The 24882-nt window shown below is 37.0% G+C and overlaps 1 protein-coding gene across 2 annotated transcripts; it reads right to left on the reverse strand.

Annotated features, from left to right (window-relative positions):
- Positions 1–475: 475 nt before the first annotated feature.
- Positions 476–24578, reverse strand: golga3 (golgin A3). 2 transcript variants are annotated; one of them, XM_084114464.1, is made up of 24 exons: positions 24497–24578; positions 22299–22568; positions 18833–18976; positions 17542–17654; positions 16474–17183; positions 16238–16349; positions 14944–15250; positions 12773–12975; positions 12071–12208; positions 11788–11949; positions 10544–10912; positions 10378–10455; positions 9251–9514; positions 7809–7903; positions 7291–7507; positions 6836–6979; positions 5860–6057; positions 5628–5744; positions 5369–5508; positions 4973–5105; positions 4534–4656; positions 4256–4420; positions 3989–4143; positions 476–2833 (listed from the first exon to the last, which is right to left on the reverse strand). In XM_084114464.1, the coding sequence occupies exons 2-24, from the start codon at positions 22423–22425 to the stop codon at positions 2662–2664; spliced, it is 4386 nt and encodes a 1461-aa protein (XP_083970590.1). In that variant the 5' UTR covers positions 22426–22568; positions 24497–24578; the 3' UTR covers positions 476–2661. The 2 variants fall into 2 exon arrangements, with proteins under 2 accessions (XP_083970590.1, XP_083970589.1); XM_084114463.1 differs by having other exon boundaries at positions 18710–18976.
- Positions 24579–24882: the final 304 nt, after the last annotated feature.

A 24882-nucleotide genomic window follows, 5' to 3' on the forward strand; every position in this document is an offset into this window, starting at 1 on the left:
TTCTGACCTTTTCCACCGATAATTGTGATAAACTCGCAATTTAAAAATAAAGTCAGAATTGTGAGGTAAAAAAAATCCGCAGTTACGTTTATTATTGTTATTTTATTCCGTGGCGGAAATAATATTAATTATGAAATTAATTATGAGTTATTAATGGACATTTGCATACTTCCCAGACTCTACAATGCATAGCTATACTGCAACAATAATACGAAGAATATGGTAGCAAGTCATATCAAATAGGCCAGTATTTAAAATATTATCTCAAGATCTGTAGATATTGCATTTTAACGATTAAATCAAACAAAAAAGAATTTCTTGAAGCAACAGTAGGCAGTTACTGACAATTTGTAAATTATATCTGCTGTAATAATATAATATAGATTTGGAATCTAATTGTGTTTCCTGTACTTTTTCATAACATATAAAATACCACTCCAAGTAACACTATATAGGAACAGAAGACAAGATGTGATCATTTTACAGAATGATTTATATTTTACACTCAATATGGTACATCCCATAAAAATGCTTAGCAAGCAAATAATTAAAAGTCAAACTTTTTTTTGTAAACATTGAACAGAAACTCGTGCTTTTAGTCAGTACAGTAATTAACACACATTATGTTGTCAGTGAATTAAAAACCGTCTCCTCCCTTTTGCTGAATGCGTATGTATTAATCATTTGAATATAAATGTACATGTTAGCGTGTAAAGCTTCATTTCCCATTATGTCATTTAAAGCAGTATTAAGGTTATCACCGTACATAGAGATCAATGTCATTATCTCAGAACACATTTAAAACAGTTCAAGCCAATTACAAATTTAAGTTCAGCTCCACATAACCAACCGACAGATGGAGTTTGTGAAATGAACACATCAGGGGAAAGAAAAAAATATTACACCTAATTAAGATACATTATTCAAAATATATTTGCATACATCTCCAATAATTAAGGCTGTAATGACAAACTATCCATGAGAATTTTGGGATGCAAAAATGTTTTTTATATAAATGAACATAGTATCGACACTGGCAAAAAAACAAAAACAAAAACAAAACAAAAAAAGGCAAGATCTCTCCATCAAAAAGTAATATTTTACATCTGTCCATACCTGAAAGTCAGTAAGCTTGTTTTCTTTTATCAATTGTGCAATATAAGACAACACCTTTCATATATATTATAAATATACATACAACACACTCCACACCGCTTTCAAGAGCACATTCAACCTATTTTACATTATTTCCCAAGATCTCTCAGACAGAAATATTTATTTATAGGTTCATTCAAGCTATACATTTTTAGTAGTATTTAAAGGTTTCCATATTTGATCAATTTTAAGGCGCAGCCCTAAAGAGAACTAGTCAAACTTTGACAGCTGTTATCAAGACCTTTTCTATGGGATCTCACATCTGCAAACCACAGACAAAAAACAGATATTAGCTGATATTGGATGACCTGATGTATGAGATATTACCCTGTACAAAAAGGGCCACTATTTCCCCAGTCTCACACTTACATTCCTGGGGCTTCAGGTCCTGAGTTTGAATCAGAAAGAGGCTGTGATGTGAAGTATAATATTGTAAGCGCAACCTCAAGGTGTGTTACAAAACAGTGGTCCTAAATTGGGTAACGCAGAACACAGTGCAGAGAACACATAGACGTTAAGTTGGCATCGCTCTAGACTTGATTTGAGGCCTGGAAAAACTAAGAATGCTGATTTAAAATCTGTTTTTTGGAAAAACAAAACATTCCTGGCTGATCTGTGCTTTAAAATGCTTGATATGGGGCCTTGTATTGTTTTGTTTTTCATAGTATTTGCATTATATTGCAGGGAACAGCTCTAGATCAGGCATCTGTCCAGTGATGGAATGAGAGGTCAGCTCATTCACAGGCACAGAGGAATGGAAGAACAGTTCAGCTGCTGAATTCTCCATGCAGGAAGTGAGAACTACCACCAGACGGATATGTAGAGTATACACCTACATGACCAGTTAGGTCAATAGGTCACTAGTTACTATAACACTGGAGTCCCTGGATGTTTGCTGTAGACTGTGCTGTTTGCAGCCTACAGTAGCACTGACAAACCTCTTTCTGCACCTCTAATGAGATAAGAAAGAAAACTAAATCAAAGCTGAACGTCAGGTGGGTGACTGCTGAGAGAGAGAGAGAGAGAGAGAGAGAGAGAGAGAGAGAGAGAGAGAGAGAGAGAGAGAGAGAGAGAGAGAGAGAGAGAGAGAGAGAGAGAGAGAGAGAGAGAGAGAGAGAGAGAGAGAGAGAGAGAGAGAGAGAGAGAGAGAGAGAGAGAGAGAGAGAGAGAGAGAGAGAGAGAGAGAGAGAGAGAGAGAGAGAGAGAGAGAGAGAGAGAGAGAGAGAGAGAGAGAGAGAGAGAGAGAGAGAGAGAGAGAGAGAGAGAGAGAGAGGTTTCACTATACGTCAAACTGAAAATAAATAGTGATAAAAGTAATTACAACGCCAAAATGACTCCCCAAAAATAAAGCTGTGGTATAAAGAAACACTTTGTTATACCCAAACACTCTTGGTTAGGTAAGGATAAAGCCAAATGTTGGCAGTTGATTAAAGAAAATAAACAAAGAAAAGTGCCCGTGAAGATAAAAGCGAACTCTCTCCTCGGTGTCTAAGGATTCTTTGTGTATTACGAGGGCTGCATTTCCCCCGGTCTCTCATCATTCTCTTCTTTATTAGACGAATCGTTGCTGATATTGTCATTGAACCCTAGTTTTTGGAGCTCCTCCTCTGCGCTGGCTAATGACGTCACTGTGACCGTGTGTTCCTCCATCTGCTTCTGAAGGCTGTCCATCTCCTGCCTACAAGAAATGACCATCATGGGAGTGAGAAAGAAGGAGAAGGCAATCTGTTATGTGATTGTGGTAGCTTTATTATATGAAATATGTGGAAAAGGGAGGCAAGAGAGAGCAGGTTTTGTGTAATTGCACTAGGGGTTCAAAATCGAATTATTTCTTCTTTTGTTCACATTCATTTTAAACATCGGGTATAAATATGTGGTCTTGTGTCACGACTATGACAGCTTAAAATTCAGCTAAGAATTTTTTAGGCCTTCAGACCCATTTTTAAAAAAAAGTCAAAATAAACAAACAATTTGTCAATACAAATATATTTTGTATATATATATATATATATATATATATATATATATATATATATATATATATATATATGGCAATAGCCAACAATACATTGTATGGGTAAAAATTATAGACTTTTCTTTTATGCCAAAAATCATTAGGATATTAAGTAAAGATCATGTTCCATGAAGATATTTTGTAAATTTCCTACCGTAGATATATAAAACATTTATTTTTGTGAGTGAATGCAGCACAATTGCGAACATAAATGCACAAATTTAAAGGCGATTTTCTCAATGTTTCAATTTTTTTGCACCCTCAGATTCCAGATTTTCAAATAGTTGTATCTCGGCCAAATAGTGTCATATCCTAACAAACCATACATCAATGGAGAGCTTATTTATTCTGCTTTCATATGATGTATAAATCTCAATAAATAAAAAAATTGACCCATGTGACTGGTTTTGTGGTCCAGGGTCACAGCGTTCTTCAATTCCCACGCTATATGCAAATTTAACAGAGTTCATGTCAATAAAAGCAAGAGCTGCATTTTATTTATCATCAGCTAATTTCAAGATCAAAGACCGCAATAGGAGGGAAAGCGGCATCAGCACTATTAAGATCATTTAGTCTCACTATTTTTAATAAAGATGATTGTGTGTTGAGCGCGTTTCATTTGCGTCAGTTTGCGCATTGGCTTTCTGAAGAGCAGCTCATCTGCGGCGATTCGTGTTGCAGTAGCGAGGTCATATCTGGCTATAATCTGTCATATCTTTGCCAACATAGTTTGTCGTAATAGTGGGACAGTGTTACAAGGTGCACACTCTCCTCTAGTTTTCACATAGAAAGCTATGGTATGATGTGTGCAAGTCTTACTTTAGCTGTCTCAGACAGTTGTGGAGATTATTGAGAGGTTCTTTATTGACGGATGTTGAGGGTTTCAACAGTTCGTCCAAAAGTGAAGCAGGAACAGGGCAGTCTGGGATTTTTACTGGCGTCACTGGGGTCGATTCCCCCTTTAGATCCATCCGCTGGTGTGGGAACACAAATATTGAGAGAAAATATTCCATTACACACTTACCTGTACATATTACAAACCTTCATCCAGTCTAATTTTTTTATTAAAATGAGCATTAGTCTTACCTTTCTGAGCCTGCTGTTTTTGAGGTCCTGTTTGAGCTGGTTGTTCTGCTGAAGAACAGTCTTCATGCTGCTCCTCAGCTCTCCCACTTTAGCCTGCAGCATGAATTTATCCTTCCGTGTGCCGTTGAGATCCTCCTGCACCATCTCCAGCTCCACCTTTATCCTCTACACATCACATCAAACAAAAAACAGCCCAGAATTCAGGGAAAAAAATAAAAAAATAAACATTTTTCACAACAGTAACTGACTGACTGAAAGTGCTGAACAAAGCATCGCACCTGTAGCATGTCCTGCAGGGTGTCCATCTCTCTATGGTGACACTGTTCCACCATCTCCAGCTGCTGTTTTTGTGTCTCGATCTCCCGCTGCCTCTGCTCCACCTCCCACTTCAGATCCTCCACCTGCAAAGAGACAGGAATACAGTGTGATAAATACGTAGTGAAGTATTTTTTCATTTGTTTTTCTCCATACAGATACATATATAAAAAGATCAGTATAGATTTCAAAGCCATGAATGAAACTAACTTCTGTTAGGTCTGTCATGTTGTTAAAACTTGTTGTTAAAATGTCTGTCAGTGTCCAACTGATTTACATTAACTCAAACCTAGGTTCTGAAACCTTGCAACCTGCCTACCCAGACAGCATTTTAAGGCATAACAGTGATATATTGAAGTTTCAAACAGAGAGGTAAGCTTTTGCAACAAAGCCACACTGTACCTCTTGGTTAGTGAGGGGTTGTTTGTTGAGCTCATCATCAAGTTGTTTTTGAAGGATCTGGAGTTGAGCATGAGCATCAGCTAATTCCTCCTGGAAATGAGAAACCTCCTCGGAGTGCTTCTCATCTTGAGCTCTGTCAGAGAGAAGGAGAGAAAAATTCACAAAAGACACCACCACAATATGAGAAGTCACACACATCTGAATCTGTTCATTAAGCAATCAGGTATTGATCTCCATCGCTGCGTTTACGGTTCTTCACATATCTTACAACCATCAGTACATCACTCTAGGAAAACTGGACCTCATAAAGATGTCTTGATGTGTGGCAGCAGTTCTATATCATGAGTTTTCCGAGGCAGCTGTGATACTATAACCCAGAGTGTCTGGAAAACTTACGCAAGCGTCTTAGCCTCTTTCTGCAGGGCTTTGACAAGCTCCTCTTTGGCCTGCAGATCTTTCTTGATCTCGCTGAGCTCCAGCATGGCTGCCCTGTAATGCCTGCGGTTATGGGCTGCCTCCAGCTTGGCCTCCGCCACCTGAACAAAGCGTACAAACACACAGGTCACACACATGCACAAAAGAAAATAAACTAAAGCCTTCGGGAGTTCTCAAGAGGAACTGAAAATGCTATGCAGATGTTAAACCATATATTAACCTGCTCTGTCAGATCCTTGACTTTTATTTTCTCCTTCTCCAGAGCAGTCTGCAGCGTTTGCACCAACTGTCTCATCTGCTGGTCCTCCTCTTCTTTACGCTTTAATACTGCCTGAACCTGGAGTGAAAGATTACAGAGATTTTTAAACAAAACAAAACAAAAAATTGTAAAAAACTATTCAATTCCACTGATTAATGCATTGTCAATGATGACATGACACGTCGCATCACACCTGCAAGTTGAGCTGGACAAGATCTGCTTCTCTCTTTGCCAGTGCAGCCTCTAGAATATTGGCATGTTCCCGCAATGCACTGTGGGACTTTCCAAGCCCGGAGAGTTTCCCTTTCTCATGCTCTAGCTCAAGCGTAAGCTTCTTATTAGCATCTTCCAGGCGGCGAATTCTCTTTTTAAAATTTCGTGACTCTTGGAGCTGTGCCAAAAAAAAGTGAAAAAACATTTCTTACATTTTGATAACACCACTTCTTTCACAAATTGCAATGGACTGTCCATTATGGAAAACTCACTTAAAAAATACATAATATTACTGGTATTTTAACTAAATAAAAGCTATCAGTGAAATATGGAGCAAGGAGGACACCTTTTTTTTTTTTTTTTTACAAACGTTAAAAGAAATGAGCAAATCAGTGTACAGTGTACAACTTAAGAGTTGATTAAATGATTGAGCCGAAATACTATGAATTAACTGAGTAACCATCTCTAATATCACAAGAGAATAGTGGGGATACACATACATGTACAATGCCATTAAAAGGTTTAGGGCCAGTAAGATTTATTTAAATTTTTTATTCAGCAAGGACACATTTGATTGACCAAAATGATTTCTGAAGGATCATGTAACACTGAAAACTGGAGTAATGGAAGCTGAAAATTACACTTTAAAATATATTAAAAAAGAAAATCATTTTAAAATGTAATAATTGTTCAAAAAAAAATTATAATTTACTGTGTTTTTGATCAAATAAATGAAGCCTTGTTGAGCATAAGAGACTTCTTTCAAAAACAAAATCTTGCCGACTCCAAACTTTTAAACAGTAGCATTAATTCAGCAAGCAAAAATCTTTTTCAGAAAAAAAGATTATCTACAATTTTCTGACCTGAGAAAATGATGTGCATGTAAACATGTTAATTGTTACCAAACCATACAGGTTTGCTATATATTAAGCCATTAAGAATAAGTTTGCGCTCACCTCGTCTTCCAGTTCCATCACTTTCTCCTGATATTCCTCCAGCTCAGTGCTGGTGAGGTTGATGACCTCCTGTAGCTCTTTCTCCAGCATGGCTTTACTCTGGCTCACTGCCTCCAGCTCTCTCTGCAGGGACTCCACCTTGGCCTGAAGCAATGACAAAAATACACATAAATCAGTTATTAGAAAATAAGATCCACTTATAGTTACTCACAGCACCACTGCAATACTTCAAGTTTTTAACAGTGAAAGCATTATAATCCATCACTAGAGCCTTCATGTAGCTCAAACAGTAGAGCGTTGGTGCTTGCAACACCAAGGTCATGGGTTCGATTCCCAGGGAAAGCAAGAACTGATAAGAATGTAAATGTGTACCTTGAAATGCAATGCAAGTCACTTTGGATAAAAGCGTCTGCCAAATGCATAAATGTAAATGTAAAATAAATGTACCAGTTTACCTGAAATTCCTGGCTATTTCCTCCCTCTGAAACCTGAGCTTTGAGTTTGTCAAGTTCAACCTCAGCTGTCTCTTTGGCGGCGAGAGCTTCCTGTAGCCTGCGGCTCAGAATGCCAACTGCATTCTCATAGGCCTTATGCTTGGCCTTCATATCTTTCTGTGCACTGGTCAAATCTGTGCCCAAACGCTTCATCCTCACCTTCTGCTCTGAGATAGCCCTGGAAGAGGAAAGAGCAGGTGCATTACATTTTTGGTCTACTTCACCATCATATGTTCTTCTAAACATTCAGGGTCATTTTTAATTTGTTTAATAAATAGATGAAATAGGAAGAATAAATCCCAAACCCTCATGCTTTAATCTTGAGACGCAAGATCATAAGCAAACACGTACAACTGGTGGAACACTTTGGCACTATTGTCTATATGTCACATCACATATCAGTGATGTCAACGACTGAGCAGCAAAACTATCACTATGGAAACCCTTATGGCAGAAGAGGCGGTGTGATTGTGACTCACGTCTTGGCTTCATCTTGCATTTGTTCAATCCTCTTCCTCAGATTTTCATTCTCTTCGGTCACGGATGCCAGATGGTTCTGGTCAAACTGAAGAGACTGAAGCAACAACATAGAGAGTGTCAAAATATGCTATATACAATACTGTTCAAGTTTGGGGTTGGTAATAATGTTTTTTTATTATTTATTTTTAAGTCTCTGCTGCTCACCAAGGCTACATTTATACAAAAATACAGTAAAAACAGTAACATTGTGAAATATTATTACAATTTAACGATTTTTTTTTTTAAATTATTTACAATTTACCGTTTTCTATTTTAATATATTTAGAATGAAATGTATTCCTGTGATGGCAAAACTGGAATTTCACCATCCTTACTCCAGTCTTCAGTGTCACATGATCCTTCAGAAATCCTTCTGATATGATGTGGGTGTTAAAGAAACATTTCTTATTATTACCAATGCTAAAAACAGTTGTGCTGCTTAATATTTTTGTAAAAACTGATAAATGTTTTCAGGATTATTTAATGAATAGAATGTTCAAAAGAACAGCAATTATAAAAATAAAAAAAAAGTAACATTATAAACGTCTTTACCATCACATTTGATCAATTAAATGCTTACTTGCTGAATAAAAGTATTAATTTTTTTTAAATATAATCACTGAGCCCAAACATTTCAACAAAGGTGTATAGAGATAGAGAGCAGTTAGGCCCCACCCCCAGCGCAATCCAACCCTGTCCATTGACTTTGTATTGCGTGACGCTGCCTCCTTGTCATTTCTTGCTTCTAACAAAAAACAGAACAATTCCTAAAAGCTGCTGTGATAGGGTGTACAGCAAACAAGCTGAAAAAACCCAGAACTAAGTTTTTATAAGCTACCGAAACGTAAAAGACAGCCTTTAAGGAGACAAAAGTGGATACAGGCAATAAGATGTAAAGCATCAGCAGGAAGAATGGGTAAATTGTGGGATCCTGACTCAGTCAGTATGCCTACGTGTGCAGTAATACATAGGGTGGTGAAATAATCCTTTGACATGGTTAAAAATAATGATTTTTTTTAAAAATTTAGCATATCCTGTTGCGGATTACGTTCCCCTCCAGTGGGCTTAGTTCTCAGAGTAATATGACACATTGCGCTCTGTCTCTATTGCCTGAATCCACTTTTGTGTCCTTAAACACTTATAAACGCTTATAAAAACTTAGTTCTATTCTATTTTGGCTTGATGTACACCCTTGTCACATAGCAGCTTTTAGACATTGTTCTGTTTTTTGTTATAAGTCATAAATGACAAGGAGGCAGCTTAACGCAATACAAAGTCAATGGAGAGGGTTGAATTGCTTCAGGTTCTTTTCAGATTTTGACGCATGACGCTCTGTCTCTACGTAGGAAAAAGTCTGTATCCTTGCAACCGAGATGATCTTAGTAATGCAGTGGGTATGTACCTGCAGCTGAGAGTCAAGTTGGTCTCTCTCTGTCTGTACGGACTGTAAATGGGCTTCCAGGCTGTTCATCTGCTGCTGGACTCTCTCCACTTCCTTCTGAAGGCGATCCTGTTCCTGCTCTGCACTCTTCTTTTCTCCCTCCATTCTTAACAGCTCCTGCTTCAGGTCCTTCACCTCCGCCACCAGACGCTTTTTAGAAGCCTTCAACTCAGAGATCAACTGGTCTTTGGAGCTGGCGTCTCTCCGGTAAGCTTCGACCATCACCTGCAAGAAGAGTACAGTAGATTAAGGACACTTCTGCCAAAACCCATTTGACTATTTTGTTGTGTTAAAACCTCCTCACAACTTAGTCTTATCCGGCAACAAACAAGGCATATTTCTCAGTCATACCAGTAAGAAACAGATAAGATTTCTATAATAGAACTAATAAACTGAATACGTTTTAAATACACAAACAGTTTTAGATATATTTATCATCAATAAATCCAATTTGTTTCAGTCTCATACATTTTAACTAATTGAATATTGCTTGTTCCACAGCTAGCTATATTTTAACATGTATCCTTTTTAACTGAATGAATTTTATTGTTTTTACAATTAACAGATTTATACTGATTCTAAGCAATTTGAATAAATGCATTTTGAAAATATTATTAAAATATATATAAATCAAGTGGTAAATTATAAACAATGCCATGATTTTATTTTTTATTTTTAAGTGCAGAAATCTTACCCGTTTCATTTATGTGTGACTGACAAATATGCATCACTTTATGTTTATTAGTTTGTTTAAAACAGTGTAATCCAAATGAACAGAATTTTTGGTGACATTTTATTTTACAGTGTCCTTGTTACATATGTTACATGCACTTACCATAGTAAGAACAGTAAATTATGCATAATTACATGCAACTAACCCTCAACCAAATCCTAATCCTATGGTAAGTACATGTTGTTAATTAATATTACTCGGTTACAGTGTAATTATATATTTACATACTATGACATCTTAAAATAAAGTGTAACCCAATTTTAAATGCAATTCAAATACACAAATCTTAATTCAATAAATCTAAATATGTTTGGAGTGTACATTTTGAAGGAACTCAGATCTTTGGGCCGCCTACCTTTTGCTGCATGAACTGCTCTTTCAGTTTCTGTGCTTGTTTTTTGAGGGTGCCATTCTCTTGCTTTAGAGCTTCAATCTTGTAGAGAAAGGGAAAAGATGCAATCTGAACCCATCCTAATATTCCAGTTACAAAAAAGCACATCACACCGATTCAAACCTCTCACCTGGGTTGCTTTAACCTGCACTTCCTGTCTAAGCTGGTCAAGTGTGTCTGAGGCCAACAGCACTTCCTCTCCAAGCCTTTCTGCTCCTTCATCCAGTTCGCTCTTATCTGCCCGTGCTGCCTGCAGAGCCACTTCCAGGACTATTTTCTCATTTTGGAGATACTGCAGGGTTTCCTCTTTAGCTGTGGCGTCAGTTTGTAGCTCCTCCAGCTGGGCCTGGAGCTCCTGGTAACGGGCCTCCAGCTGATTAAGGGACTGTTCTTTGGTTTGGAGGTTGTCCTGAGTAGTGGTGAGCTGCTTCATCAGCTCTAGGTGCTCACGCTGTAACAACTCCAGCTGGGCGTCTTTTTGGGAGAGAACGAGTTTGACCTGGATGGAGAAGAAGTTGAGTCGTTTGAGTCATTAGTCTGCATAAATTTGGTTAACAAGCCGTAGAGACAGGTCCCCTGCAAAGACCTTGTCGACTAGACTGTCATCTGCACAGATCCTCAGCAAAGACCATGAGAACCAGAGAAGTCCCCTGCACAAATCCTATGGCCTCCCCACCAAATGCTGATGTAATGTATCCCGATCTTCAAGCGGAAGGAACTGGATGAAATGTTCTGAATTAAATCAATCCACAATCTGACTTGTAATTGAATTAAGCCTGGAATTAAACCACAGCATGTAGGTTCGTCTGGCCAGAGGAGAACTGTCGCCATTGTCGCCTTTTGGCTTGCTTAGTAGGGGACCCTTTATATTCGGTAATATTATTGACTTGAATGCACTGGCACTATGAGAACTGAACTGTGCTAGATGATGACATTGTTTTCTCCAGAGCTGCTTTTTAGATAAATTGAACTCATTTCATAACTGATGAACTTTACACAGTTATTGTACCAAACTAAATCAACATTGAACTACTTTCAACTGAATAATGATGGTTTACTATTGTCTTTTTAGAGCTGCTTTACAGCTGAATTGAATAATGTTTGTATCGATCAATACTTTCCTGTTTATCACTGTAAAGCTGCTGCATTGTATAAAGCATAAATAAAGGTGACTTGACTTGAAATCATTAGGGAATTCTTATATTCAAAATAACATATTACAAGAATGTCCCCCATGGAGCCACCTTGGATTAAGGGTCTTGTTCAAGAGCACAATGCTAATGGGTTTGAACTGCACAGTGTGTGACTACAACTGAATCTACAACTCTGTGTGTGTGTGTGTGTGTGTGTGTGCGCATGCTGGTGTTTAGATACCTGCTCTAGCTCTCTCTCTAGTGTTGAGGCTGTATTAGCAAGTTTGAGAAGATGCTCTCGCTCCTCCTCAAACTCTTCCAGCTTGTGCTGAAGATCTTCCTCCACCATCGTCTTTGCCTCCTGGATCTGATGTATGGATGCTTCTTGAGTCAACATGTCCGCCTGGATAAGAATCAATCTATTATTATTGTTTATGCTTTTTAGATTTCATCAATTTCATCTTCCTTCTTCAACTTTTTCATTGTTTATTAACTCAAGTAAAAAACAAAATATAGTGCCAGACCTCTATACTCTGTAGTTGTACAGCAATCCGTTCCTTCTCTTTTATAGAGCGATGGTTCGTCTCTGTGAGTTTGTGAGACAGAGTAACGTTCTCCATCTTCAGATTTTCCAACACACCAATCTGAGTCATTTGACCGGCCTGAAAGTAAATATACAAACAAATGCACACTAAAGACGGCCATTCTGCATCTGAACCTTTCTGATAAACTTTCTGATTTTGAATACATATACTACCGTTCAAAAGATTGGGTTCAGTAAGTTGTTTTAAGTTTTTTTAAATAAAAGAATACTTTTATTTAGCAAGGATGCATTGAATTGATCAAAAGTTACAATAAAGACATTTATAATGTTTTCTTCCGCAAAACAAATTTAGCACAAATGTTTACAACATGGATAATAACAAGAAATGTTTCTTGAGCACCAAAATTAGCATAATAGAAAGATTTCTGAAGGATCATGTGACTGGAGTAATGATGCTGAAAACTCAGCTTTGCCTCCAAAGGAAAAAAAATACATTTTAATAGAAAACAGCTATTTTGTAATAATGCTTTACAATTGTACTGTATTGTTGATCAAATAAATGCCATCTTGGTGACCATAAGACTTCTTTCAAAAAGATTTAAAAAATCTTACCGACTCAAAACTGAGAATGGTAGTATACATGTTATGGGAAAACTAATTTATACTAATTTGCACATTATACCTGCATGTTTGCCATCTCTCCCTGCAGTCGCACACGTGCCTCCTGTGCCATACTCAGCTGCTGCTGGTACCAGATGCGGAGCTGCTGCAGGGAGTCCACTTCTGCCTGCGAGGTCTTCAGTCTGCTCTGCAGAGCGTTCCTCTCGCTCTGGACCCGCTGAAGCTGTGTCTGCAGGCCTCCCATCTGCTGCCGGAACTCAGAGACTAAGTGGAAAAACAACGAACATGGTATGTAATAGAGGTTGCACAGACTAGTCGAACTGAAGGGACTGAAGCAACAACATGGAGAGTGTCCAAATATGCTATATACACTACTGTTCAAAAGTTTGGGGTTAATAATTTTTAATGTTTTTTTTTTTAAGTCTCTGCTGCTCACCAAAGCTAAATTTATACAAAAATACAGTCAAAAAAAGTAATATTGTGAAATATTATTACAATTTTAAATTGTAAAAATGTACAATTTACAATTTTAAGTTTTCTATTTCAATATATTTAAAATGTAATTTATTTCTGTGATGGCAAAACTGGATTTCAGCATCATTACTCCAGTCTTCAGTGTCACATGATCCTTCAGAAATCATTCTGATGTGGTGCTCAAGAAACATTTCTTATGATTATCAATGCTGAAAACAGTTGTGCTGCTTAATATTTTTGTGGAATAGTTTTTTCAGGATAATTTGATGGATAGAAAGTTCAAAAGAACAGAAATTATATAAAAAAAATAAAAAAAATGTTGTAACATTAAAAAATGTCTTTACCATCACGTTTGATCAATTGAATGCATCCTTGCTGAATAAAAGTATTAAATTGTTTAAAAAGAAAATCACTGACCCCAAACATTTGAACAAAGGTGTATAGAAAGATGTGAACATTTATGTAATAGGGGTTGCACAGACAGACTTTAATGCTCTGCCATGACGCTTTAAACTTCAAATCAACTAGTTGCTGATCATGGCCTATAGAGGGCGCAACAGGATAAGAAATCTTTGAAATCCACTTTTACACTCCGTTTCCAACCATTAATATCAATGACAAATAAATGCATACTCCGAGAGCGCTCCACAAGATACGCTTGATTATACCATCTGGATGCTCAAAATTGATAGGGTGAATGCACGTTTTAAACAGCTTATTGTACACGCAAGTTAATCGCGGTTCTAAACTAACACACTTACAGACAGTAACTCGCACATTAAGTAGCACAGAAATGTATTGTCGCCACTGTTCTGTGATCTATCAATAAAATAGCTTAGAAACTAAAAAGTTCTAGCATATATTTCTTAGTAACTGAAACCCACAGCATCACTATTAGTAGAGAGACATTGCCAGGTAGAATTAATTCACATGCAATCTCTCTCACACCAATGCATTCATATAAATGTAATCTTTGCTGTGCTTCTTTCTCTGTATCTGATTTAGAACGAGCCGAAATCTGTGAGAAACGTGACGACCAAAAGACAAAAGAACTGATCAAAATAAGCTATTATGTAGGAGCAATAGCCTTGTGGGCAGCGCTGTGTCATATGCCATAGCTGTGAACAAGGCAACCCGCATTCGAGTTTCAGCTCGGCTTATTTGTTCATTTATGATGTCATCAGCGACTAGTCGACGTTGACTTTAATCAAATAAATGTCTATCAACCCCTAGTATGTAAAGATTTTTATACTATTATTATTATTATTATAATGTTACAATTATTATAAATAGTATGTATATTTCTATACATTTACTCAATATTTTACTTATTATATTTTCACTTATAATTATTATTATAAGTTTTAAAGTGCCTTTCCCAAGCTCAAGGTCACTTATGTTGACCAGTCAAATGAATACAGTTAAGGGTTTATCAACAGGTTTGTTTGTTTTTTAAACCAGAAAAAGCCAATTAATCACCTTGGCCAATATTTTGTTACTAGATCATTTTTTAACAGTGATTGAAATAGTTCCCAGGACACTAAATGTACTAAAATCTACTGGTACTAGTGGGCAAAAGCGCTATCACCATGTTAACCGCCCTGAGTAACGATAGTCAAGTCAACTCAAGTCAGTTCAGTGTTGGTTCAGTTCAGTTCAGTTCAATATCTGTGTAAAGTTTACACATTGAGACTGATATTGAGTATACCAACTGATCAAGCTGAACCCTGACATGTACATCTACAACTTTTTCCTCACCTGTGTTGTCCCTGGTATTCAGGTTCTGCTGCATCTCCTCCACTTTGACCATCAGCCTCTGGTACTGCTCTTCAGCCAGCTGCAGGTCATTGCCCAGCGAGGCCAGGCTGGCGTTCTTCCCCTCCAGATTGCCCTGGAGATCCACCATAGCCTTCTCCAGTGTAGAGCACTTGGAGCGTAGCGTGGTGACCTCAGAGGTGAGGGTGCTCTGCCTCTCCTGACTGGCCTGGGTTTGCTCCACCTGGACCTGCAACTGAGCATTTACTGTAGCCAGCTGTGCCTGGAGCTCCGTTTTTTCTTTCAGAGCCTGGGAATGAAGGTACAGTTTTAGATGATCCATGTGGTTTCAACCATGCTTTTAACGTATATTTATAACAATTAATAAATATATAAACATGTATATATGCACACTACTGTTCAAAGGTTTGAGGTGAGTGAGATTTTTTTTTAAAGAAATTAATACTTTTATTCACCAAAGATGTATTAATTTGATCAAAAGTGAAAGTGAACATTTATAAATAATATTACAATAAAACTGTATTTCAAATAAATGCTGTTTTTTTTTTTACTTCATATAATATACTTTAAGATTTCTGAAAAGAAAAAATGATGATATAATGATTATAATAAGATATTAAGATAACATTGATAAGAAATGTTTCTTGAGCACCAAATCAGCATATTAGAATGATTTCTAAAGGATCCTGTGACACTGAAGACTGACACATCACATAAAATAAATACATAAAAATAAAAAACGTTAAATTAAACTTATAATAATATTTAATATTTGTATAGTTTTTTTAGTTTTTTCAAATAAAATGCAGAAACTTCTCTAAAATACATTTAAAAAAATCAAATTGACCCCAAACTTTGTCTTTGACTGAGTGGCTGTTGTTACAGTGATTACTTTATTTTGTATTTGTATTAAAAAATGTAAATGTTTTTATTTTAGGATTACAGGAAAACATTAAATATTTGTGTAATAAAATATTATATAAAATAAATATTAGTGATATTGCAGCAATGTTGTGTATGAGTTTTGTGTGTGTGAGTGTGTGTGTGATGTATGTGTGTATATATATATATATATATATATATACATACATGCACAACAATTTTGTAAATATTTAAAACGTATAACTATAAATATTTAAACCAATTTGCTCTCTAAATATGGGCATCAGACATTTAAAAAAAATCCATATCAGTTGACCACTAATAAAAAGACGTAGCCTTATATTCTGTTGGTAGCAGGTAGCAAATATTGGACAAATGCCTAGTCCCAACTCACCTGACTGGCCTCGGATGAAAGAGACTCCAGTTGTCCTTCTAACCTCATTTTCTCTTTCAGCACTTGCAGCATCTCATCATGAGTCCCCATCACAGAACTCCCAAATGACACACTGAAAACGCATAGTTCAATCATGAAGGCTTAATGGGCTGGTTTCAGGATAGATAATAATGTTCACCTAAAGGTCTAAAAATATTTAGGGAATGGACTAACCGGTGGAAATAGCGGGCCCATACCTGCTGGAGAAGCTGTCCCTGCGACTGCGAGGCTCTACGCTGCCCTCTCTGTCCTGCTCCATCTCTTCCATGTGTCTCTCTTCAGTGGCTGCCTGCAGGACTTCCTGCAGTGATGGAAAGTGGCCCATGGCTTCTGGAGCAATCTCTCTCCCTTCAACAGTATATGGAGCCTTTGGCTTGTTTGCTATTGCAGCTAACATACTATGTATCCCTGTAGTAGACACACTGCTATAGGACGAGCTATCGCTGTCATTGCCGTCAGCTCTGAAACCTGATTCACTGCCATCCACCTCAGAGACGTTGTCTCTGATTAGCTGAGATGTTTCCGAATGGGTGTTGGTCTCAGAGCTGATGCTGATTTGCGAAATGGTGGAAACTGAGCTGATGGAGGAATGCAGTGAGCTAAACGATGAGTCGGCAGACACAGAAACTCCCCCACCAGGTGCTTCTGCGCTTTTATCGTCAGATTCGGAAGTTTTGTAGTCGGCGAGAGAGTGGATCTTGCTGGAACGAGATGATTTGGATTTCTTCTCCTTGCTGGAAGGGATTCCTAGACTTCCCAGTTTGGGACCACGAGGAACGCTGGTGCGCAGGAAAGAGTATTCCTTAGTCATGGCAACAGTATTGGCCCTTGGGAGACCCTCGGGATGGAGCATGAGCTCTGGGTCCAAAGTGCTAAATAGGCGGCTCTTAGGAGTGGACCGCCTGGTCTGAACGAGACAAAGAAATGATGATTAAACATAATAAGACATGTAAAACAGGAAACAGCAGCAAACACTGGACAAACACTGAACTGTTTATCTATGTCTAACATTAAGTCCATCAAGTCCACCTATAGCTAATATTAAATAAATGATTTACTCAAATGATTTGGCCACCCTCATGTTGTTCCAATCCTGTTTGATTCCAATTCCCCCCCCCTCCCCCCCTTCAGAAGACTTGAAATATAGCAGACAAGGAAAGTCAACACGTAACGAGAGTGAGTAAATTATGCCAATTAAATTTTTTTTGCCAAAATATTAATTTAATTCAATATCAGTCATTTCATAGAAACTGAAAGTGACTCACTCGCTCTGTGTGCCGCTGTACTCTGTATTGTTTGAGCTGTTCCTCTAGACGCCGGCGAGCTTCCTGGCGAATTTTTTCTTCATTTTCCATCTCCACTGATGGCTCTTTTGAAGCTACAAGAAAGACACAGTCAACAAATGCACAAAAACTCTTGCTACACAAAAATAGGCAGGTGTTCAGATATTGTCAACCAAGCTGTATTGGATTGAATGCAACAGGCTACTGATTTTATGAGACTGATAATACAGCTCATCAATCCTGAAAAATGCTTGTTTGACAATGCTATTTCTAGGGATGGCTTTGACAACTGGTTCCATTTTTACAAAAATACAAGAACTTACTGGTTCTGTAATAACGCAATATGCACAGTCATCTTTCTCATCTTTTTACAGTTGTGATGATGATGAGCGAGTGTCTTATATGCACACATTATTATTAGTTTTAATGCAATTAAAAGTTCTGCTTAAACTGTATAATAAAATCTGATTTGTTATTACTGCTCTGTTAAAATCCAGAATTAATAATAACCAGGCTGCTGAGCATTTTCCACAGCAAAATTACTAGAAGAATCAGTAATTAGAATCATTAAGGGAATTGTAAAGTGGAAATGGAACCAGAATCATTCAAATGTCTCCCAAGTCTTTTAAGAGTGAAGCTTCATGCTCATCCTGGCAGAGCAAACACCATGTGATCTCTGCAACCCAAAATAAGCCATTCCATCTGCCTTAGTTAGAAAAAGAGAAAAGCACACTTCAATTTCTGCGTCAGTTAGTTATTAGTTCAGCCATATTTCACGTCCAAGCCAAACTGACTTAAATACTGGCAAGACAACGTGCATCTTGTTATGTTGTTCCCAGAAAGCTAAACTTTTCCTGAATCACCAACAAGCACAACAACCCCGGTATTGCACAGAATTGTCAGAAATCAAATCACCAACAATCACAGGAGGGACTAATTAGCCTTTAATTAATTAATTAGGACATTATGCAATGAAGAGATTCCCATTAAAATCTCTCTGCAAGCCAAAACTGAGAAGCAGGCAAAAATAGGATACAGGAAACAGGGAGGGTTAGCCTAAATCAGCCTCAAAAGCCAAACTGGGGGGAATTACAACACAACAGGAAGGGACGAGGGTGATTCGGGGGGTTATCCAATATCGTATGCTTACACAATTCGGTCTCCTGCATAGGAATACTTAGTCTGAGCGATTGCAATGCGTCACCCTTGTGAATAGAGCCCTCTGCAAGAGCTGCCTCAGACTTCTCTAGGCTGTCATGGAAAGAGGCCACACCTGGATCCAGCTGTGCACTCAGGGGGGAGTCGGCAAGGCGGCTGCCCGGGGAAGGAGTTGCCAGAGGTGGGGTGCTGCCTCCGTGAGCTTCCTGACCCTCCACCACGGCCTCTCCGTTTGGCAACAGCTCTGCTTTGACATGACCTACAACAAAGAGAAGGGATTCAGCAAACAGCGTTACGTTTACAGGTGTTTTTAGTGTTTTACAGGCCAATGTGTACCATGCATCAGCAAGAATGACATATCATGATGTATATTTTGGTTCATTACAACTTTCATTGTTCAGTCTGACCTGTTATGTGTACTTAGCCTTCTATGGACCACATTAATTACTATACAGAAAAATAAAATTACTGACTGGTCTAGGGTTGTGCCGATAGACGATAGTATCGTGTATCGACGATAGACAGAGATATCGCCGATGGCAGATGCCTTTGACGATATCAATACGATAATTGGCTCGTTTTTCCATTAATGTATTAAATCGTTATTATTATTATGAAGCTAGTATAGTTATTAAATTAATTAGGAACTACAATTATATTTGCCTTGCCTAAATTCATAACGACATCACCACATAACCACACTTGCGCCATATCACGCGCGTATGAGGACTCCTCAAAGAAAATGTTTTTAAAACAGACAAAACAAAAACTACATCCCACAACGAAATTTCATTGCAAGGTGATCCATTCACAAATTGTCAAGAGTGCTTTAACAGACGCATAATTTTTATACAGAGCCTAGATGAAGACGCGGCATCGTTGTTCGTCAGTATTTTGTTTCCATAGCACATTAACAAAATATTTAATGACACGAATAACACTAAAAACAATACAATTACAAAATATGAATTATAATAATAATATCAATAAAATGATATAGGCCGCCTAGGCCTAATAAAAGTCTTTAGTTCACGAAGCATCTGTGAAACTCTGCCATCTGTGAAAATCACAAGCAACTTCAAACTTGTTTAACAAGAAATATTCTTCTAATTTTTTCTTTGTCAATAATGTAAGTCCACAAGAGAAATATTCAGCCAGTAAATTAAGATAGTTGCTGTAGCCTACCGTTATCCACCGTCGACTCTGAGAGAACGCGCCGTTAATGCAGCGAAAGCTCAGTCCGTTTCTGCTTTCGTTTTCAGGGATTGAGCGCGTTTACATGCACGTTATTAACTCGATTATGCTGAATAAACTGACAATGCATGTGGTCATGTAAACGCATTAACCCGTTTTCCTTTATCAGAGTCAAGTCATAAGTTTAAGTCGGCGTATAACCGATCGACTTTTAGATTTTTGCCTCTGATTTCTCCTGGCATTTAAAACACCTGCGTTATTGAAGTGCGGTGCGCATGTGAAGTGCATCCAGACAGAGAGAGCACTGGTAGGAGGACATATATCGCAGACTCCGACTCTTTCTTGAATCAAGAAATTAAAACGTGTTCACATCTCGTCAAACAGTCAAAATGCTGCAGATCTGTAACGGCATGAGAGGATAATGTGTGTCCGTAAATTTCCCGCTGACATGTTGAAATACTCCGAGTCAGATACAAGAATGATTAGGATCTTTTTTTTACCTCACTATACCAGGAAATAACCTGATTTAGCCTATTAATAAACACTCCACCTTTGCTAGCAAAATAGAAAAAAAGATTCTCATTTAAAACGAAGTAATAAAACAAGCAAATTGATGAGTAAATAAGCAAGTTAATAATCAAATAAGTAAGCCCCGCCCCCTCACGATAATATCGTGTATCGCCGATCTCACAGGCTGACGATAGGACGATATGAAAATGGAGCATATCGCGCAACCCTAGACTGGTCATTTAACAACTGTAGGCCTTGCTAAAAATAAACACAAAAATTATTGCATCTAAGTTATTAAAATTAAGTAAAAATGTGATAAAATAAAATAAAAAATATATATATTACCCAAAAGAGCATTTAGTAAATATCACTCCTCCACGCAAAAACTATTTGGTAAGACTTTACAATAAGGTCCCATTAGTAATGCATTGACTAACATTAACAATGAGCCATACATTTGTTACCGTATTTATTTATCTTTGTAAATTAGTTAATAAAAATACAACTAATTATTGTTAGTTCATGTTAGCTCAAGTACATTAAATAATATTAATAAAAGATACAACTTTTGATTTTAATTATGTATTAGTAAATGTTGAAATTTACATTAACTAAGAATGCTCATAAATGATTTAGAAGTATTTTTCATTGTTAGTTCATGTTAACTAATGCATTTAACTAAATGTTAACAAATTGAACCTGATTGTTACCAACAATTCTGTAGACAATGGCCCATTCATAGACATTTGTCATCCGTGATTCATTTATTCTACAGACAGATCTATTACTAAGATAAAGTGAATAGTCCAGCATTAAGAGGGACCATCTTCTCAACATGTCGAGATCATTTTGAACATATTTGTTCAAAGCATTATTCTTTTCCTTATGGGTAAAATGTTACTTTACGCACATTTAAAGTACAAAGCACGACCTAAATTAGCCTGTTTATATCTATGAGGTTATGATTGGTGCTTTTTGGTCATTCACAACTTTCATAATTAGAGACCAGCATAGCCTGAATGTTCTCCTGTGCGCAAGTCTTGCAGAACAAGTCAAACAGCCTAATCGAGCGACAGTGACAGTTCAGGGAACTGAGGGGGAAGTTTGTGGACATATCTAGAGAAAAATGCTTCTCAATAAGGCAACAAATAGCATTGAAAAGTGGGAAGAAAAAACATCTCAAAGCCAAGTGACGCAGTAAACAGCAAATGTTCACTTAGAAATGTTGCCAAGTTTTGAATAAACTGAACACAACAAACAACTCTCATAAGACAAGCTTAACAGTGAATCCTAAATACGCTCACATTTTGAGTATAAATTGTATATTTTTATACACTATAAAGACCCAATTTATACTATAAAATATATTAAAAATATTTCGTTTCTTTTACATTACATTATGCTTTTTTCTACTCACTATAGTACTGTACTGTTAGATGTAGCCTATTTTTTCTTATTTATTTATTTATTTAATAGTGGTTTTATTATTTAGCTATTTAAATCAACCTTTTTATTTAAATCAATTTTGTTTTATTATTTATTTATTTAAATACTTTATTTTTATTATTATTTATTTTATACACAGAGCCCCACATATGACATGCAAGAAGTAAATTGAGCGCACGATTTATAAATCGAGGGAACAAATTAGTAAATCGTGCGCACGATTTAGCCTACTATTTTTTTCCTGCATGTCATGTGCGGGGCTCTGTCATTTTAAATTAAAAGCATTAATTAAATAGTAAAAAATTATTTTGTTTTCCTCTGAACTTTTCCACGGACCCCCTAACATACTCTTGCAGCCCCCTGTGGGTCACCACCAGTTTAGAACATCATCCATCAAATTTCATCTTAAAAAAAAAAAAAACCACACTCACCATTTGGGATTTTCTCTGTTATGGGTGATCTCTCCGACTTCAGAGATTCTACAGTATTGCTGTCTGGATGTTGTGCATTCAGCTGCTGAGGGATGGCCTCAATTGACCAATTATTTCCATTTTCCATATCGCTTGAAATACAGATGCTGTTCTAGCATCCATTAAAAAATAAGCAGGGCCTCACTAGTGCAATTCAACTTTACTTCATGCTCGGTAAACTTTGGTTGAGACTGGCCTGGATGGTGCAGACGACTTCAGTCCTCGGTGAACCTGAGGAATGAAAACATTACTTAAAATCATCCATACTGTGAGAAGGGTTCAAGATTCATTGCACAGTTAAAGCAGTCTTGGTCAAGGGCACAATGGTGATATACAGTGAACGTGATTCACAACATATTCCTGAATCAATATCTTTGCTGATCCTGGAACAATATTCCAATCAACCAATCAGATTTGAGGGACAAGTTTACAGTTTATGTCAAGGTTAGGCTTACAACCAGGGTTAGATGCTTCTACGTCAGCGTTTTTCACTTATCATTTCCCTCTGATTTTAGGGATAAGTTATGGGTAGGGTCATGTAGGGGTAGGGATAGGACTACATTTTTGGACAGAAATAATGTTTCACAATCAACAAAATATGCTGATCCAGGAACTGTCTTATTCGGCAAAATCACAGTGACCAGTGATATACTTTTGTTATTGTTGCTGGAAGTGGCACTAGTTTAATTTTTTCTTTGTCATGTGTTTATATAAAGTGCCCTTAGACTTTTTTTTAACCTACAACCTTTTACATACCAGCCCACTAATTCATACCACCTCAATTTGGGGCAAGAAAGAGGGAAAATTTCACCACACTTGTAACTTAGTACAAACAACAGTGGTTTAAATGACAGTACACTGATTCTTGAGACATCTAAACCCGCTATTACCTTTCAAACCAGCAACATTTCCATTTAGAAATGAGATTATCACTAGAATGTTCTGATTTTCTCTTTTTTTTTATAGAAATGATGACATGACATTCAACTACCCTATAACTATAACAATACCTATGACTACCTGGTGCGAAGGGGGCTAATAATATCTCTTAATTCCTCTAAAACCATCTGTCCGCTCCAACCATAGCTCAACACTTCATATAGATTAAAATGTTAAATAATAAAACCAGTAATACAAGTCTCTTATGGAGAAAAGCAATATATTAAAGCAATTCTGTATTTATTAGGTTTCCAATCCATTGGAAAGTAGTTCCTGTAGTGCTTAATGCATCCATGATATCCAATATATGCTTTAGTCAATACAGTCAGCTGTCAACACAAAGGTTATCTGTCTTACTGCGAAGAAAATTCAATAAATAAACTAAAAATCTGCTTTAAATTAAATGAATTATTTAGTCTCCATTCACTCACTGAAGTGAATGCTTTATCTGTCAATATTTATAATAAATATTGGACACATTATTGCTGACAGGTGGTGATGATGACTCATACTGAGTTATAGGCAAGGAAAACTATTTCATGAGAAAATAAAAGCAGCAGGAGATTGAACAGAATAATCCTTCATATACACTTATGCATATATTCTTCCTTATATAAACTTTTCAGCACTGTAGTTTGCTTTATCCTAGTTGTTGTCCTAAGTGTCATGATAGGCATTATGAAGTGTCATCATTAAGTGTCATTATGGTGGAGGATCGAGATTTCTGTCTCACACAATGCTAGAGGATTAGACTAACCTTCAACACGAGTCTAACTATAGACTAGTGCGATTTAAGACGCTTATCAGACATCTGACATGCAAACAAAGCTGTCATTACTTTAAAATCAACCTTGTCATAATATCACATATCGACAGATCAGACTGACAACAGCATTTTTGATTAACTGTCACTTATTTCAGTGCAATGAACTGAAAATTAAAGCACAGCAACAAACACGTCAATCATAATAAATAACCAGCAGCACAGAAAAAGTGAAAAACCACTGGAGATACAGTGTTAAAGTGAGTTTATTATTAGAAATCTCTGATCTCATTAGCATCAGCCTTTTAGCTACTTAGCCACATCGCACGGTATCTAAAAGCAACTGATGCATGACACTGACACGCGACCACGCTTCTGCATAGCAGTCGTCACGTGAAATGGTGAATTATTAGTATGGTGATTAGAAGAGATGATAAAAAAGTAATTAAGCACCAACCTTAGACGTGCTCCTGCCTATACTACGTGGCTGTTTAGGTTCCGTCCTTCTAACAGATCCGTCTCACAACGGTTAACGTTACCTCCAAATTAAAGGTTCCGCGTAGAGCTGCTGCGTAGCTACGGAAGCAAAAACATCTATGGATTTTAAAATCCCCTGTATATTATTTAGAACAATCTAATATCAATAACCATTTAATAATACTTTTATATATTATGGTTAAAAATCAAAAGCGTTCACTTCTGACCAATTGTGAATGTACTGATCTAAACACAATATGCTGCAATATGACGTTTTTCTTTTTTTTGTATAAATCACAATCAGTATGATTTTAAACACTAATTTGAACGGGTTTAAATTGTATTGTGCTATCAAATGAGTAGACA

This window comes from Abramis brama (genome assembly GCF_963993115.1).
Source record: "Abramis brama genome assembly, chromosome: 5".
NCBI lineage: Eukaryota > Metazoa > Chordata > Actinopteri > Cypriniformes > Leuciscidae > Abramis > Abramis brama.

Bases quoted from the DNA above. Each gene is read 5' to 3' on its own strand.
- golga3 (XM_084114463.1), bottom strand. From the start codon at position 22,425: ATGGAAAATGGAAATAATTGGTCAATTGAGGCCATCCCTCAGCAGCTG. The intron at 12,209-12,772 runs GTATAATGTGCA...ATTTACTTTCAG, and splicing joins GAGAGATGGCAAACATGCAG to GCCGGTCAAATGACTCAGAT. The intron at 6,980-7,290 runs GTAAACTGGTAC...TCATTGCTTCAG, and splicing joins GAAATAGCCAGGAATTTCAG to GCCAAGGTGGAGTCCCTGCA.